This window comes from Panulirus ornatus, chromosome 45 (assembly GCF_036320965.1).
Source record: "Panulirus ornatus isolate Po-2019 chromosome 45, ASM3632096v1, whole genome shotgun sequence".
NCBI classification, from domain to species: Eukaryota; Metazoa; Arthropoda; class Malacostraca; order Decapoda; family Palinuridae; genus Panulirus; species Panulirus ornatus.
The window spans coordinates 4561413-4575932 of NC_092268.1; the positions used below are offsets into that span (position 1 = coordinate 4561413).

The following is a 14520-nucleotide window of genomic DNA, read 5'->3' on the forward strand; positions in this document are numbered from 1 at the left end:
GTGTGTGTGTTGAGGTGTGGTGTGGTGTGTGTGTGTGTGGTGAGGTGAGGTGAGGTGAGGTGAGGTGTGTGTGTGTGTGGTGAGGTGTGGTGAGGTGTGTGTGTGTGTGTGTGGTGAGGCGAGGTGAGGTGTGGTGTGAGGTGTGTGTTGAGGTGTGGTGTGGTGTGTGTGTGTGTGTGTGGTGAGGTGAGGTGAGGTGTGTGTGTGTGGTGAGGTGTGGTGAGGTGTGTGTGTGTGTGTGTGGTGAGGCGAGGTGCGTGTATGGTGCGGTAAGGTGAGGTGTGTGTGTGTGTGTGGTGAGGTGTGGTGAGGTGTGTGTGTGTGTGTGTGGTGAGGCGAGGTGCGTGTATGGTGCGGTAAGGTGAGGTGTGTGTGTGTGTGTGTGTGTGTGTGTGTGGTGAGGTGAGGTGAGGTGAGGTGCGTGTGTGGTGAGGTGAGGTGTGTGTGTGGTGAGGTGAGGTGAGGTGTGTGTGTGGTGAGGTAAGGTGAGGTGTGTGTGTGTGTGTGTGTGGGTTGAGCCTCGCGCCATTATACCAGTGAACTCACAAGACAAGCATGTCTCGGGTCGCCCGCCGACGCCGCTCTTACCCAACCACTTGTCTCTCTCTCTCTCTCTCTCTCTCTCTCTCTCTCTCTCTCTCTCTCTCTCTCTCTCTCTCTCAAGACAGACACTCATTGGACAACGAACCTGCTAGGCTGCAGCTAGGTTCTATTACGAATGAATATAGCTAGGCTACAGCTAGGCTATATCACGAAGAATAGCTAGGCTACAGCTAGGTTTTATCACGAATGAATATAGCTAGGCTACAGCTAGCTATATTACAAATAAACATAGCTAGGCTACAGCTAGGTTTTATCACGAATGAATATAGCTATGCTACAGCTACCTATATTACAAATAAATATAGCTACGCTATAGCTAGTTTTATTACGAATGAATATTGCTAAGCTACAGCCAGCTATATTACGAATATTGCTAGGCTACAGCTAGCTATACTACGAATATATATTGCTAGGTTACAGCTAGTTATATTACGCTATATTACGAATAATATAGCTAGGCTACAGCTAGCTATATTACAAATATATATAGCTAGGCTACATCTAACTATATTACGAATATATATATAGCTAGGCTACAAACAGCTATATTACAATGAATATTGCTATGTGGCTATGTTAAGCAAGTTTTTATAAATTGATTATGTGGAATATATCTTTCAACACCTTTTACTCAAAAACTTTAGATAAATCATAAATATAATCTAATCTACCCTAATTCTACGTTATATTAGGTTATCATTTATCATTTCTTCAGTTATCAGCCTGGCTAGCTCGGCCATCCTGGGATAAAACATCCCAGACTCTTAAAATCAACACACCTGCATCTCATTTTCTTTCATCACATCATCTATCGAACAGCACATTTACTCATCATAACTTACTATCATATTGTGTTGATTATACTATGATTTAGTATTTCAAACTAATTAAATTGCTTTCTTTTATCCATTTACCAAATTTATGATTTTTAAAATACTGTAGTTGCTCTCCCATGATATTACCAGAGTATTGGAACGCAATTCTAAATCCATCAAAACTTAAGTTGTTTATATGGCCATGATATCTTAATTCCTAAGATATCAATAAGATAATAACGTCTATCTATTTATTCATTCATTCATTATACTTGATCGCCGTTTCCCGCGTCAGCGAGGTAGCGCCAGCAAACAGACGAAGACTGGCCGATAATCTTTATCTATTTTACTTTGAGAATATTTCTATATAGTACAGCGTCCGTGAGGGAAATTGGTCAGTTGTAATACATTCGCTGAATCGGCCATTTTCCCCCATACTTTATTCATATATCATGTATGGAACACACAACTTACTTCATCAAATTACTCATCTTACATCATCAAATTACTCATCTTACATCATCAAACTACTCATCTTACATCATCAAATTACTCATCTTACATCATCAAATTACTCATCGTACATCATCAAATCACTAATCTTACATCATCAAATTACTCATTTTACTCACATCAAATTACTCATCTTACAATATCATCAAATTACTCATCTTACATCATCATCAAATCACTCATCTTACATCAAATTACTCATCTGACTCATAACATCAAATTACTCATCTCACTCACGACATCAAACTACTCATCTTACTCACATTATCAAATTACTCATCATACTCACATCATCAATTTACTCATCTTTCATTACTCACAATGGATTCATCTAAGCCACAACCCCGGGGTTACCCATTTCATCATGGCCGCCCATTTCCTCCCCCACAGGTACCTGGAATCGGCTGAAATTGGCTGGATTCAACGGATGGTTGAGTCATTACTGACGTCAGGAGTGGGCGTGGTCACAGTGGACTGGTTCAAGGCTGCCACGCCCCCTTATGCCCAAGCAGTTGCCAACGTGCGCCTCATAGGAGCTGTAACTGGCTACCTTCTACATATCTTAGCGGTTAGACCTCCTCATTATTGCCCCAAGCTCCCTCCCTCACAATGACCCATTGTGAGGGAGGGGTTCTCTGTCTCTCATTCTTCTCTTTCTCTCCCCCTTCATGAATCATCTCTTTGTCTCTAACCTAACTCTTCCCCTTAATGGTCACCCATTATCTCCCTCAACCACCTATTTAAGTCTTAAACAACCACCTATTTAAGTCTTAAATAACCACCTATTTAAGTCTTAAACAACCACCTATTCAAGTCTTAAACAACCACCTATTTAAGTCTTAAACAACCACCTATTTAAGTCTTAAACAACCACCTATCTAAGTCTCACATACTTAAACCACCTTCAAAGAACTAGGGTCAAAGCCCACTTAACAAACTCACAGCTCGACCTAACTACCTCATGAGTTAAATACACGTCTCATTCTCCAGGCCCTCTAGAAACCTAATTAATTATCTTAATTATATTAATTATATCAACTAGTGCCTAGTTCTCCAAGCACTCTAGAGACCTAATTAATTCTCTTAATCATATTAATCATATCAACTAGTGCCTAGTTCTCCAAGCACTCTAGAAACCTAATCAATTATCATCTTAATCAATTAATTATATCAACTAGTGCCTAGTTCTCTGAGCACTCTAGAAACCGTAATCAATTATCATCTTAATTATATTAATTATATCAACTAGTGCCTAGTTCTCCGAGCACTCTAGAAACCTAATTAATTATCATCTTAATCATATTAATTATATCAACTAGTGCCTAGTTCTACAAGGACTCTAGAACCCTAATTAATTATCATCTTGAACATATCATTATCCCTTCTTAACCTAACCTTTATCAAAATATTCTATATTTGTTGTACAGCAAATGAAGTCATTTATGTGATGCCAGGACCTGGATAATATCTATCTTTGAATATTCTATATTTTCTGTATGCAAATGAACTCATCTATGTGATACCAGGACCTGGAGAATGTTTATCTTGCTTGCAGTATTACGAAGTGGATATGAGGAAGGTGCACCTGGTGGGCCACAGCCTCGGGGCTCACCTCATGTCATACGCTGGCGACTACATCAAGACGAATAGGGGGGAAAAGGTCAGTATAACTAGTGCCTAGCATGCAAAAAAGGTCAGTTTTTACTAGGGCTCCAAAAAGGTCAGTCTAACTAGTTTTAGAGAAAATAACTAATATATCAAGTAATAAACATTTGAAAAAGTCTTCTATCTAAAACTCAATAAAATTAATATTCTAAATACTACAACGTAAAGATCATTAGGCAACAGTTAAAGAAGCAGTGATTTACTAGCGAGAAGTGTAGTATAATCAGTATATAAAAATTAAATTCCTGTATGCATGTAAATTAAATTTATTAACATAAATATTATATTCCTAAAATCTTGAGAATTTCCTACACACACACTACTAATATTCTAAGTAAAATGCTATAGCATTATATTAGGAAACCATCGTAAGTGAAAAGTAATAAGTAGTTTACCGGGTCTAACAGCCATGCTGAACCTTAAAGACTTAACAGCCATGTTGAACCTTAAAGACTTGGAATTAATGGTTTGAGGAAATCTTGGTAGATTTCATGCTCTTTCCAACAATGGTGTAATGCTTCCTACTGTAAGCTTAGCTGGCCTCTTTCCCCCTACTCTAAGCTGATGTATTTCCTGGCCTGTGTTCTTTAAGCTGGTGTTTATCACTTGGCCAAGTTTTCTTCTTCCCCAGCTTCTCTACACCAAGTTTAGTTCTCCGCCTACACTGAGCTGGCGTCTTCCCTAACCTGTCTGCCAACACAAAGCTGGCATCTTCCCTAGCCTGTTTGTGGACACTAAGCTGGCGTCTTCCCTACCCTGTCTGTCAACACTAAGCTGGCGTCTTCCCTACCCTGTCTGTCAACACTAAGCTGGTGTCTTCCCTACCCTGTCTGTCAACACTAAGCTGGTGTCTTCCCTAGCCTGTCTGCCAACACTAAGCTGGCATCTTCCCTAGCCTGTCTGCCAATACTAAGCTGACGTCTTCCCTAGCCTGTCTGCCAACACTAAGCTGACGTCTTCCCTAGCCTGTCTGCCAACACTAAGCTGACATCTTCCCTAGCCTCTCTGCTTAATACTAAGCTGGCGTCTCCCCCAACCTGACTATCTATTACCAAGCTGGTGTCTCCCCAACCTGACTGTTTATTACTAAGCTGGCATCTCCCCCTGCCTGACTGTTTATTACTAAGCTGGCATCTCCCCCAGCCTGACTGTTTATCACTAAGCTGGTGTCTCCCCCAGCCTGAGTTTATCAGACTAAGCTGGTGTCTCCACCAACCTGACTGTTTAATACTAGGCTGGCGTCTCCCCCAGCCTGACTGTTCATTACTAAGCTGGCATGTTGCTCACCTCGGGCTCTGGATGCAACAGGTGAGGCGGATCACGGGCCTGGACCCAGCTGGACCGTACTTCACCAACACATCGCCAGAGGTTCGTCTGGACCCCTCCGACGCCATCTTTGTTGACGTCATCCACACTGACATTCCCACCGAAAGTTGGCACCTCACCAGTCAGTATACACACCTTATGGTCATCCATCAGTCAGTATATACACCTTATGGTCATCCATCAGTCAATATATACACCTTATGGTCATCCATCAGTCAGTATATAAACCTTATGGTTATCCATCAGTCAGTATATACACCTTATGGTCATTCATCAGTCAGTATATACACTTATGGTCATCCGTCAGTCTGTATATACACCTTATGGTCATCCTAAATCCCATTATAACAATTATTATCATTATTCAATTTCATTGTTTTTTTTAGTCTTGTCTTTTACATAACTATAAGCCCTTGTCTTAATGACTGAAAGGATGATATATACATATATCATATTAGCCATTCTATGTTCCCCTTTACAAAAACTAAAATAATAAGGATATCAAATATATTACATCTAATATCAAAATAAGAAAGTGTTAGGATTCAAAGTCACATTCACTCAAAACATTATATTACATCAAATACTTTCTTCAATGTTTTGTTTTCTATGCTACAGCATTCGTATAATGTCATTTCAAAATATATATAAAAAAATAAGCTTAATATGTCTTTTAACTATGTGAAGTAGCAAGCTTGCATGATAATGTGAATGAATGACCAATTAACTTCCAGTGTCAAAATTTTTGTAATCAAATGTGTTACTCAGTTTCATTGGCCTAAAATACATTGCTTGGTCAACTGCACACACACACACACACAAAAAAAAAAAAAAAAAAAAAAAAAAAACTAATATACCAAGATCATAAAACAACTGCATTTGCTTGGGTAAGGTTAGGTGAGCTTTTATAATTTTCAATTCTTATCAAGCATTTCACCTATGAATAGGTTGATTAACTGCATATTTTTTACCAGTTATTATCACCTTCAATGATCACCTAATCACTAATTTAATATTATAAGTAAAATCTAATATCATGCTTTGCAGCTATTATTTACTAAATACTATATTTCAATGGCAAATAATTATTTTCCAATATTCAAAGCTAATTTCAAATGTGTTCCCAATCTGATAATTTACTTGGTCTGGACATAAGACGAGAATGAGTGAGGAAAGGTTGACAAAGAGGTAGTATGTGTCAGAGGTGGAGGGAACAAGGAGAGGTGGGAGACCAAATTGGAGGTGGAAGGATGGATTGAAAAAGATTTTGAGCGATAGGGGCCTGAACATACAGAAGAGTGAGAGGCGTGCAATGAATAGAGTGAATTGGAGCAATGTGGTATAACAAGGTTGATGTGCTGTCAATGGACTGAACCAGGGCAGGTGGAGCATCTGGGGTAAACCATGAAAAGGTCTGTGGGGCTTGGATGTAGATAGGGAGCTGTGGTTTTGGTGCATTACACATGGCAGCTAGAGACTGAGTGTGAAATGAATGTGGCCTTTTTTTGTCTGTTTTCCAGTGGCTACCTCGCTGAAGCAGGGAGTAGTGATGCTGTTCCCAGTGGGACAGGGTAGCTCCAGGAATGGATGAAGGCAAGGAAGTATCAATATGTATATCTATGACTGTATATGTGTACATGGGCATTCACGTATATACATGTGTGTGTGTGTGTGTGTGTGTATGAGTGGATGGGCCTTTCTTTGTCTGTTTCCTGGTGCTACCTCACGGATGCAGGAAACAACAATTAAGTATAATAATAATGATAAAAATATTTTTTTCATACTTGATTGACACTTCCTCCTTTAGCAAGGCAGTGTCAAGAACAGACAAAGAAAGGCCACATGACACACGAACATGTCACAAGGTTATAAAAGTGGTGAGGCTGGGCACCACAGCAGATGACTACACTACCCAATTTTCTTCCTATTTGGACAGAATTTACATGTTCATAGCAGACTCCATGATAGATTGTCCAACCCTACAGTATAATCTCTGTTTCCAATGTCTTAAAATTAGTCATGATATAACTATAACATAAAACTGTTCTGAAAACTTAAATATCTAACCCTGTAGATACAGTTGCGTATTCTTTTATTGCAGAATACAGTCATTTCAGCGAATGATTTGAAAGAAAAATACAGATTGATTAAAATACTCTTTGATAATGAATTATTGAATTACCCTTGCTGGACAGGTCTGGGTCATCCAGACCCTATTGGCCATGTGGACTTCTACCCGAATGGTGGATCTGAGCAAGCAGGGTGTCGTGGGTCCGCATATCTACACATAGAAAACAAGAAGAATGTGGCTGGTGGAGTGCTCTTCTATATTGGTTGTAACCATCAGAGATCACATGACTTCTTCATAGAGTCTATTCTGTCCAAGTAAGTCAATCTGAGTTATGCTCTAATGAATCATGGTACCTAGAAATAAAAATGGCTTGTATGAAAAACTAGAATGATTCTTTAGATTTCAATCTACTGTGCGACTTCCTCTATGCATAATCATCATATATGCCAAACAGAGCATATCATGGTATAGTTCTCATGTATAGCATTTGCATGATACAGGTGTCAGTTCATTGGTGTTGTGTGTGAGACATGGCAACAGTACCAGCAAGGAAAGTGCTGGGATTGTGAAAACACCTCTTGTGCCAGTATGGGCTTCCATGCTCGTCCTTTCCGACCTAGTCATGTGCAAAACAATAATACCAAAGAGAGTAGGATCCAGTACAATAGCAGCATCACAGAGTATCCTCAAGGCCATAATGAAAGAGAAAGACAGAGCAACAATGGACACTTTAGTACAACTCCAAATGAGGTTGGCCAGACGTCCCTGAAGGTGTTTTTGGGCACCAATGGAAAGACACCTTATTGTGGTGAGTACATGCCTAAATTTATATTGGAATTATTTTGTACATTCTACATATTCTGAAAATCTTTTAGAACAAGGTGTAATTGGTGCACTTGTGCAGTTTTGCTACATAAATGAAATGAAAATGCTTTCTGCAAGTGATCTAACTCGTAAGAATAACTGAATGTTCATTCCTAAATGCAAGTGAACTAGTACAGAAATACCTAACATTCATGCTTAAACTTACCATACTCCCTTTGTTGTCACCAGTTCACATTACCTGATGATTTGCAGCATCCTTGTGCATGAACACCTTGTGTACAATTAAGTTTTTCTAATGAAAACAGTTTCACTTCCAGCATCTTCATGACTTGCAGTTTGTTCCTATGAAGCCTAAACACTTGTTAAATTTAAAACAGCTGTCCAGAGACTGTATATGAGAGGACTGATAATTTACCGATCTAGCATCTGGTGAAGTTTAGTTGGCTGTGATTAAGGTTGTACAGAGTAATGGTTTATGTTCTTGGTCATACAGAAGGGATTTTGAATAAAAGTGGTTGACCTAATGGCTGTAGATGAAAAAAGGTTTAGCACTCATATTGAGCTTCTTTTTCTGACCTAGTAAGCTTCATGAAGTGCATGAAAATACCCATAAGTTGCCAGAATAATATATAGTGATGGTATGAGTTGGCGTGGGTTTTGGTATCTACTGCAGATGTCATGCAGATTGGGCCTAAATTATACTGCAAACATAGATTAATATAAATAATGTATTCTGGTTCTCTACCACAGCTGAGCAGTACAGAGTGAGCGTAGTAACAGCCTTGACCCCAGCCTCAGTACAGAGTGGTGGTGACCTGGCAAGATTCACAGTGTGGCTACGGGGTCACCAGGGCCAACACACCATCCCGTCTCCTGACAGGTTAGATTCAATCAACAATCTCCAACTTCTCTTTACAAAAACTTTCTCTTACCTTGTTTCTTAATTGCACCGTGTCAGATGTCCCTGATGTGTTTATGGCCAGACTTTTAAAAACCACGCACTAAACTGGTCGTTGGCATCAACAAAAACAAGTATTTGATTCAACATATGTTACCAGTGAAAACCACCGATGACAACAAAACTACAAATACTTTATCGAAATCAGCACTGCTAACATCTTCCTTTACCACCAGTCCTTAAAGCAGACAGTATTAACACCTCCACCAACGTATTCTTCATTAACACCACATCTCAATAGTCAGAAACAGTCTGCAAAAACATGCAATAAAAGTTTCTAATAATGCACTATATACAAAACTTTTATCTGTCAGTTATGAAGTCAGTTACCAAATAATTTCTGATTTTGAGGATAATTGTGAATTAGCAGACTGGGGAGTGCATGTACTGCCTTAAATTGCCCTCATGTTAATAGTCAGTAGTAATGTTGCCAGATCAGGTATGAATCATTGTACCCTAAAACTATTGTATTTTTCAAAAAATGTCCAATAAAAGCTTATCACTTACCAGCAATATTTGCTTTAAAAGATGCATGCATAAAAGTACATATTGCTGGTAAGTCTGATTTGCAAGCTACTTGAAAAAAATGCACTGGAATTATGAAGAGCACAAAAGACATGTAAATGCATTACTGCATATGCTAGCTAGGCCAGTGGGTAAGCAACACCTCTACTGCATGGTTTTCATGTTAAAACCAATCACTCATGATGACTTAGGGGAGTCTTCTCACTTACTCAACTCATCAGAAGTAATCTTACAGAGATCAATAATAATATATAATGCCCAATATCAGTTTAATAACTTTTGGATTCTACGCTTAGTTTAAGTTCAGTCTGTTTGATTTATCTTGGCTCCAATACTAATATTTCAAAACACTTCACCACATATGATTACACTCTTTGTTAATCAGTTTATTATATGTTTATCTTTATACTTTTATTTCCATAGAATACAGTTTTTTTTTTGTTAATTTCTCCATCACACTTTTTATCAAGATGACCCTGTGTGTATATATATATATATAATTTTTTTTCATACATATTCACCATTTCCCTTACTTGCCAAATGCCTGCTTGGGAGGAATAGTTTAAATAATTTTCCTATCTGTCTCCCCTTTACTTCAAATTAGGCTTACATTTGTGGAGCCAGGTGGTCGGATGATGTGGCTCGGTTTCTGTCCCTCCCTGGGTGCTCTACACACCCTCCAGGTGCAGTATGAGAAGGACCATGGTATCTTGCTTGCCCTTATCTGGAGGTTTACATCTCCAGCCATCTATGTGGATGCTTTCTTGATTGAGGAACTGTCCACAGGTTCGATGTAAGTTGCTTTTTGTTCTCTAGTGTTCTCTATCTTGTATCAAAATCACTACACAACTTTGGTTTAGAATGAGACAATAAGTATGACAAGGTTCTCCTAAAAGACAGGGCCAGTGTGTAAATCTTATTGTTCATTTTGCTTGATTACCAGTATTTTTTCTCTCTGCTGCCATGCATATTATGTAATTATCAGTCCTGGATTCATTTCACACTGCCTTCAGGAGAATAGAATTCCTTATTTTGTCTTTTTCCTTTTCAATGTAATTCCAATATTTCTCCATTAATCATATTTCATGTTTGCTTCCAGCTCTTCTAACTATTCTCTGCTCATTGCTTACCTTTTATTTTTGTATTCTCTTCTGATCATCCATTATTTTCACTCTCTTGCTATCTTCCACTGAACATTTTTTTCTTTTCATATTAATCCTTTAATCATATGTCCTTTTATAAAACACTTATAAGTTTTTGTGTTACTGCTGTGGGTGGTCTCATTCCAATTCATGTTTGTCCAGAGCATTAACCTCATCCCACATTTTGTTAAAATAAGAGATTAATGTAGCTAAAGTTTGTTTCTGTCATTGCTATGTTCTTTTTACCTTTGTGAATCTCTACTCTGTAGTTTGTTTTGTGATGTTAAGATTTGAAATGCTTATTTTGTTAACTCAATGGCTGTGATTTGTCATATCATTTGTACAAGGATCAATCCTAACATTGTTTCTTGTTGGTTTGTGGATCACTTGAATGAGGTTTAAAGTTCCACATATATTCATAATCATTTTCAGTTGTTCCATTTCACCTACTGATACATTATTTACCATTTTGTATTTATATCTACCCCCATAATCTGTTCCTCTTTCCTTCCATGCTACAAATTAAAATCGAGATCACCTGGTGAAGTTATTGTTGGTTTAGGTATGTTTATATTTCTCAATAATTCTTCCACCCTTCTTCGTTTTTCACTAAACTCTTCCATTATGTTTCTGGAGGTCAGTTAATTCTACATTAATTCTACTTATTGTTGGTATGTTACTGCCATTACATTACATTTCCTTTGCTTTTTACAGTAACTGTCTTTCTTCAAACTTGGTGTTTGCATAAACTGTGACAATAATTTAATAGCAGTTTGTAAAATTTACAAACTTTCCTCAGAGTTAACAATGTCCTCAAATGATTTGATAATGGTAATCATTACTCTGACATAATATATGTGATCATTGTTTTTCTTCAGGACACGTTTTCCCTTCTGTGGTAGGAAGATGCAGGCAGGAGAGAGCTACACCCTATTTCCTAACAACGACTGTCAATCCACTGATTGACCTTATGATCCCTGCATTGTCAGTGTGATATACTAGTCATGTGTGACAGCCAGAAAAGATGCTGACATCAGAGGTGAAAACACAAAAATTATGGAAAAGGAAAATAAGGGAAATTTAATATGTAACATAAAATGGCACTACTGAAAGTGTCCTCTTAACAGTAGAAGCTTCCCAGTCTTTGCCAGTACCCACAGCATGTCAGTGTAATACTGATGAATCTGACCATATACTAGAAAGAGACGTATCAGGAACTGTGTATCATGGTTCTGCTGTCTACCAGTAGCAGCTGCTCGAACAACTGCAGTCCACATGAGCAGCAGAGCTAACACAATGTGAACTAATGGAGAAACACTGCTTGCCTCTTACTGACAGCCAAAATAAAAACTAAGACAACACTAGTCTCCCCTTAGTGTATATACTAAAAAAATTGAACAATTATTGCATGTGGATCAAGGTGAGCAATATCATATGTATTACCACTGTTTATCAGGTTTAAATGTCAATTGCAGTAGCTATCTCCACAGGTTTTAGATTTCATAACAGATCAAGCCTAACCCACAACCATAATGCTCTACTACCAAATGCTATCAAATAACCCATCAATCAATCTTATCTGACCCTTTTACAAGGAGCAAAACCTATTTGTATTCAATAGTAATTGACAAATACTGCAATTATAAAGGATTTTTGGTGTTACCAGATTATGCCTGCATGAGGTTACAATATCAGTGAAATGTCACCTTTGGCAATGCTGTATCATTAGGAGTGCACCCTCGACACAAAACTTCTCACTCCAAAGAAGTCCATAATTTCCCTGCCGTTAAAAGTAAAACGGCCTTGGGGCTGCGGAAGCTTCTGGAAAAGGGGTCTTGGAGTAACCCCAGTATGGGATATAAATTCTTTAGAGATGAAGTATAGTTAATTGGCTGGATAGATGACAACATAGTCAAGTTTTTCAAGAAAGGAGGGTGAGTGTTGTTGACCAATTAATCAGTCTGTATAGCCCAAGGTGAGGTGACACTAGCCTGGGAGAATGCATACTTGGTCCCCTTGGAAACAAAAATCAATATTCAAAAAAAATAGAGGAATAAGTCTGTTAGAGTATACCTCATATGGTGTATGGGTGGGTGGTGACCAAGATGGAGGCAGCCTGCACATAGCATCTGAATACAGCGGAGAAAGGTGGCTTCAGGAGACGTACAGGATTTGTGGATCAGGAATTTGCTTTGTAGAATTTGTGCAATAAGCATTTGGAAGAAGAGAGGGATTTGTATATGGTACTTATTGATCTGGAAACAGTGTTTGACTGCATTGACAGAAAGACCTTTTGGAAGGTGTCATGAATATAAGGCATGGGAGGAAAGCTAATAACCACAGAGGAGGAGTTTACACTGAAAGAATATGGCATATGTGTGAGAAGGAAGGGAGGAGGGTGAGTGGTTTCCTGTGAAAGTGGGTCTGCTTCAAACATGTATGCCATCACCTTGGCTGTTCAATCTGTTCATGGATGGGTTGGTGAAGGAGGTACATTCGAGGGTTCTAGGGAAAGGGGCAGTCTACAGTTTGCTGGGGGTGGAGGGTCTTGGGAGGGGAACTGGTTGCTGTTTGCAGTTGACATGGTTCTGAAGTCAGACATCAGAGAGATACTCCTAAAGTTCATATTAGAGTTTGGCAGCATGAGAAAGGAGAAAGGAGAGACTTAATGTCAACAAAAATAAGGTAATCAAGTGCATCTACATGCATATAACTCACCATATGCAAGGTTGTGTAAAAACAATTGCCTGATTCTCAAACACCACTTTCTGTGTCAAAAAGTTACTGCTGGAATGATTTTATTGTCTGCCAAAAATAATATGAATCAACATCTAAATTTCCTAATCTCAAGGGAAGCAACAGAAAAGTGCCACAATAATAAGTGTAAAAATGGAATCATTGATCAGATGTTCCAAAACTACAGCAGTGATATGAACTTTGTCTTCAACAACATTAACAATTTCAGGAGACAACTGTGAATAACTTTTGTAAACTAGTTCTAGCGAAAGAAATAGGTCCTGTTGGAAGGCTTTCAGCTTATGATGATTGCAATCCATTCAGAGAACAATGAGCCTACAATGTGATTGGAATTGGTTAATCTAAAACTAGAGACTTCACATAGTGGTACTTCAATTGTGTTCTTTAGATTTTTATACAAAGAAAATAAAATGTCTACCTCCTAAGCCAGTTTTTTAAATCCAGTTATATGAGAAACCTATTTTACTCAAGGCTTAAGTTTAATGTTTGCTTTATAGCATGTCATCAACTTTTGTACATAGTATTTGCATAACCGGTGGCTGGATCTCTCATCATAAGGCTGGCACTATTGCACACCTAGTCTCAGTTCAAGTGTCTGTGCTTGTACAAATGTTCTTAATGCATTTTTAGCAACTGTTACCTCAATTATGCTGTAAAACGTTTTTACATACCAATGAAAAATCAGAGCAATGATTGATAACCCTTAAACATCATATCATATTGTGCACAAACATTAAGAACTGTAAACATTCAGCAGTTGCTACCCTGAAGAAAACAAATGTACACAACAGTTATTTGTATACACTGACAAAGCCAATATGACCAAATGGCTGACAGAGGTATTCAGTACATCAGGTCTTCGTACTGTTTTACCTCAACCTCACATATCTCAGTGTACAAACTTGCAGATAAGCTCATCACAGGACTTATATTATCCATATTTTCTTTGTACCATATATTCCCATGTACTATATATCTATCAGCCATTTTGGTCTTAGCTTATTTAGCATACTGACTTTATCGTATTTCTCTTCTTTAATGTGCCATGCTAATTAGGTTTCCTTCTCTACCTTTGGTTATTAATCAAGAACTTTAATTCTTACTAGGCATAATGACACGCAGGAGAGGTGCTGCAATCTATAAATGGCTTTAGGCAACATACAAAAAAAAAAATATAACTTACTTGCATCGTTGTGAAGATCTAACTCCTATACAGAAAACAAATAATCTGAAGTTCCTTACTGTGTAATCTATAGTCAAACTGATACTTGACAAAGACTTTGGAGGTGCAGACCTACAGCTTGACCATTAGCCGACAAA

General features: G+C 38.1%; 1 protein-coding gene across 1 annotated transcript in view; it reads left to right on the top strand.

Annotated features, from left to right (window-relative positions):
- The window catches only part of LOC139762845 (pancreatic lipase-related protein 2-like), a 25904-nt gene extending 12279 nt beyond the window's left edge, over positions 1 to 13625 (top strand). The window contains exons 5-12 of the mRNA XM_071688027.1: positions 2322 to 2499; positions 3487 to 3591; positions 4905 to 5043; positions 7118 to 7307; positions 7494 to 7801; positions 8569 to 8698; positions 9906 to 10094; positions 11322 to 13625. Of these exons, the coding sequence (XP_071544128.1) occupies positions 2322 to 2499; positions 3487 to 3591; positions 4905 to 5043; positions 7118 to 7307; positions 7494 to 7801; positions 8569 to 8698; positions 9906 to 10094; positions 11322 to 11409 (1327 nt within the window). The 3' untranslated portion in view covers positions 11410 to 13625. The remainder of the gene's footprint in view (positions 1 to 2321; positions 2500 to 3486; positions 3592 to 4904; positions 5044 to 7117; positions 7308 to 7493; positions 7802 to 8568; positions 8699 to 9905; positions 10095 to 11321) is intronic.
- The last annotated feature ends 895 nt before the right edge of the window (positions 13626 to 14520 follow it).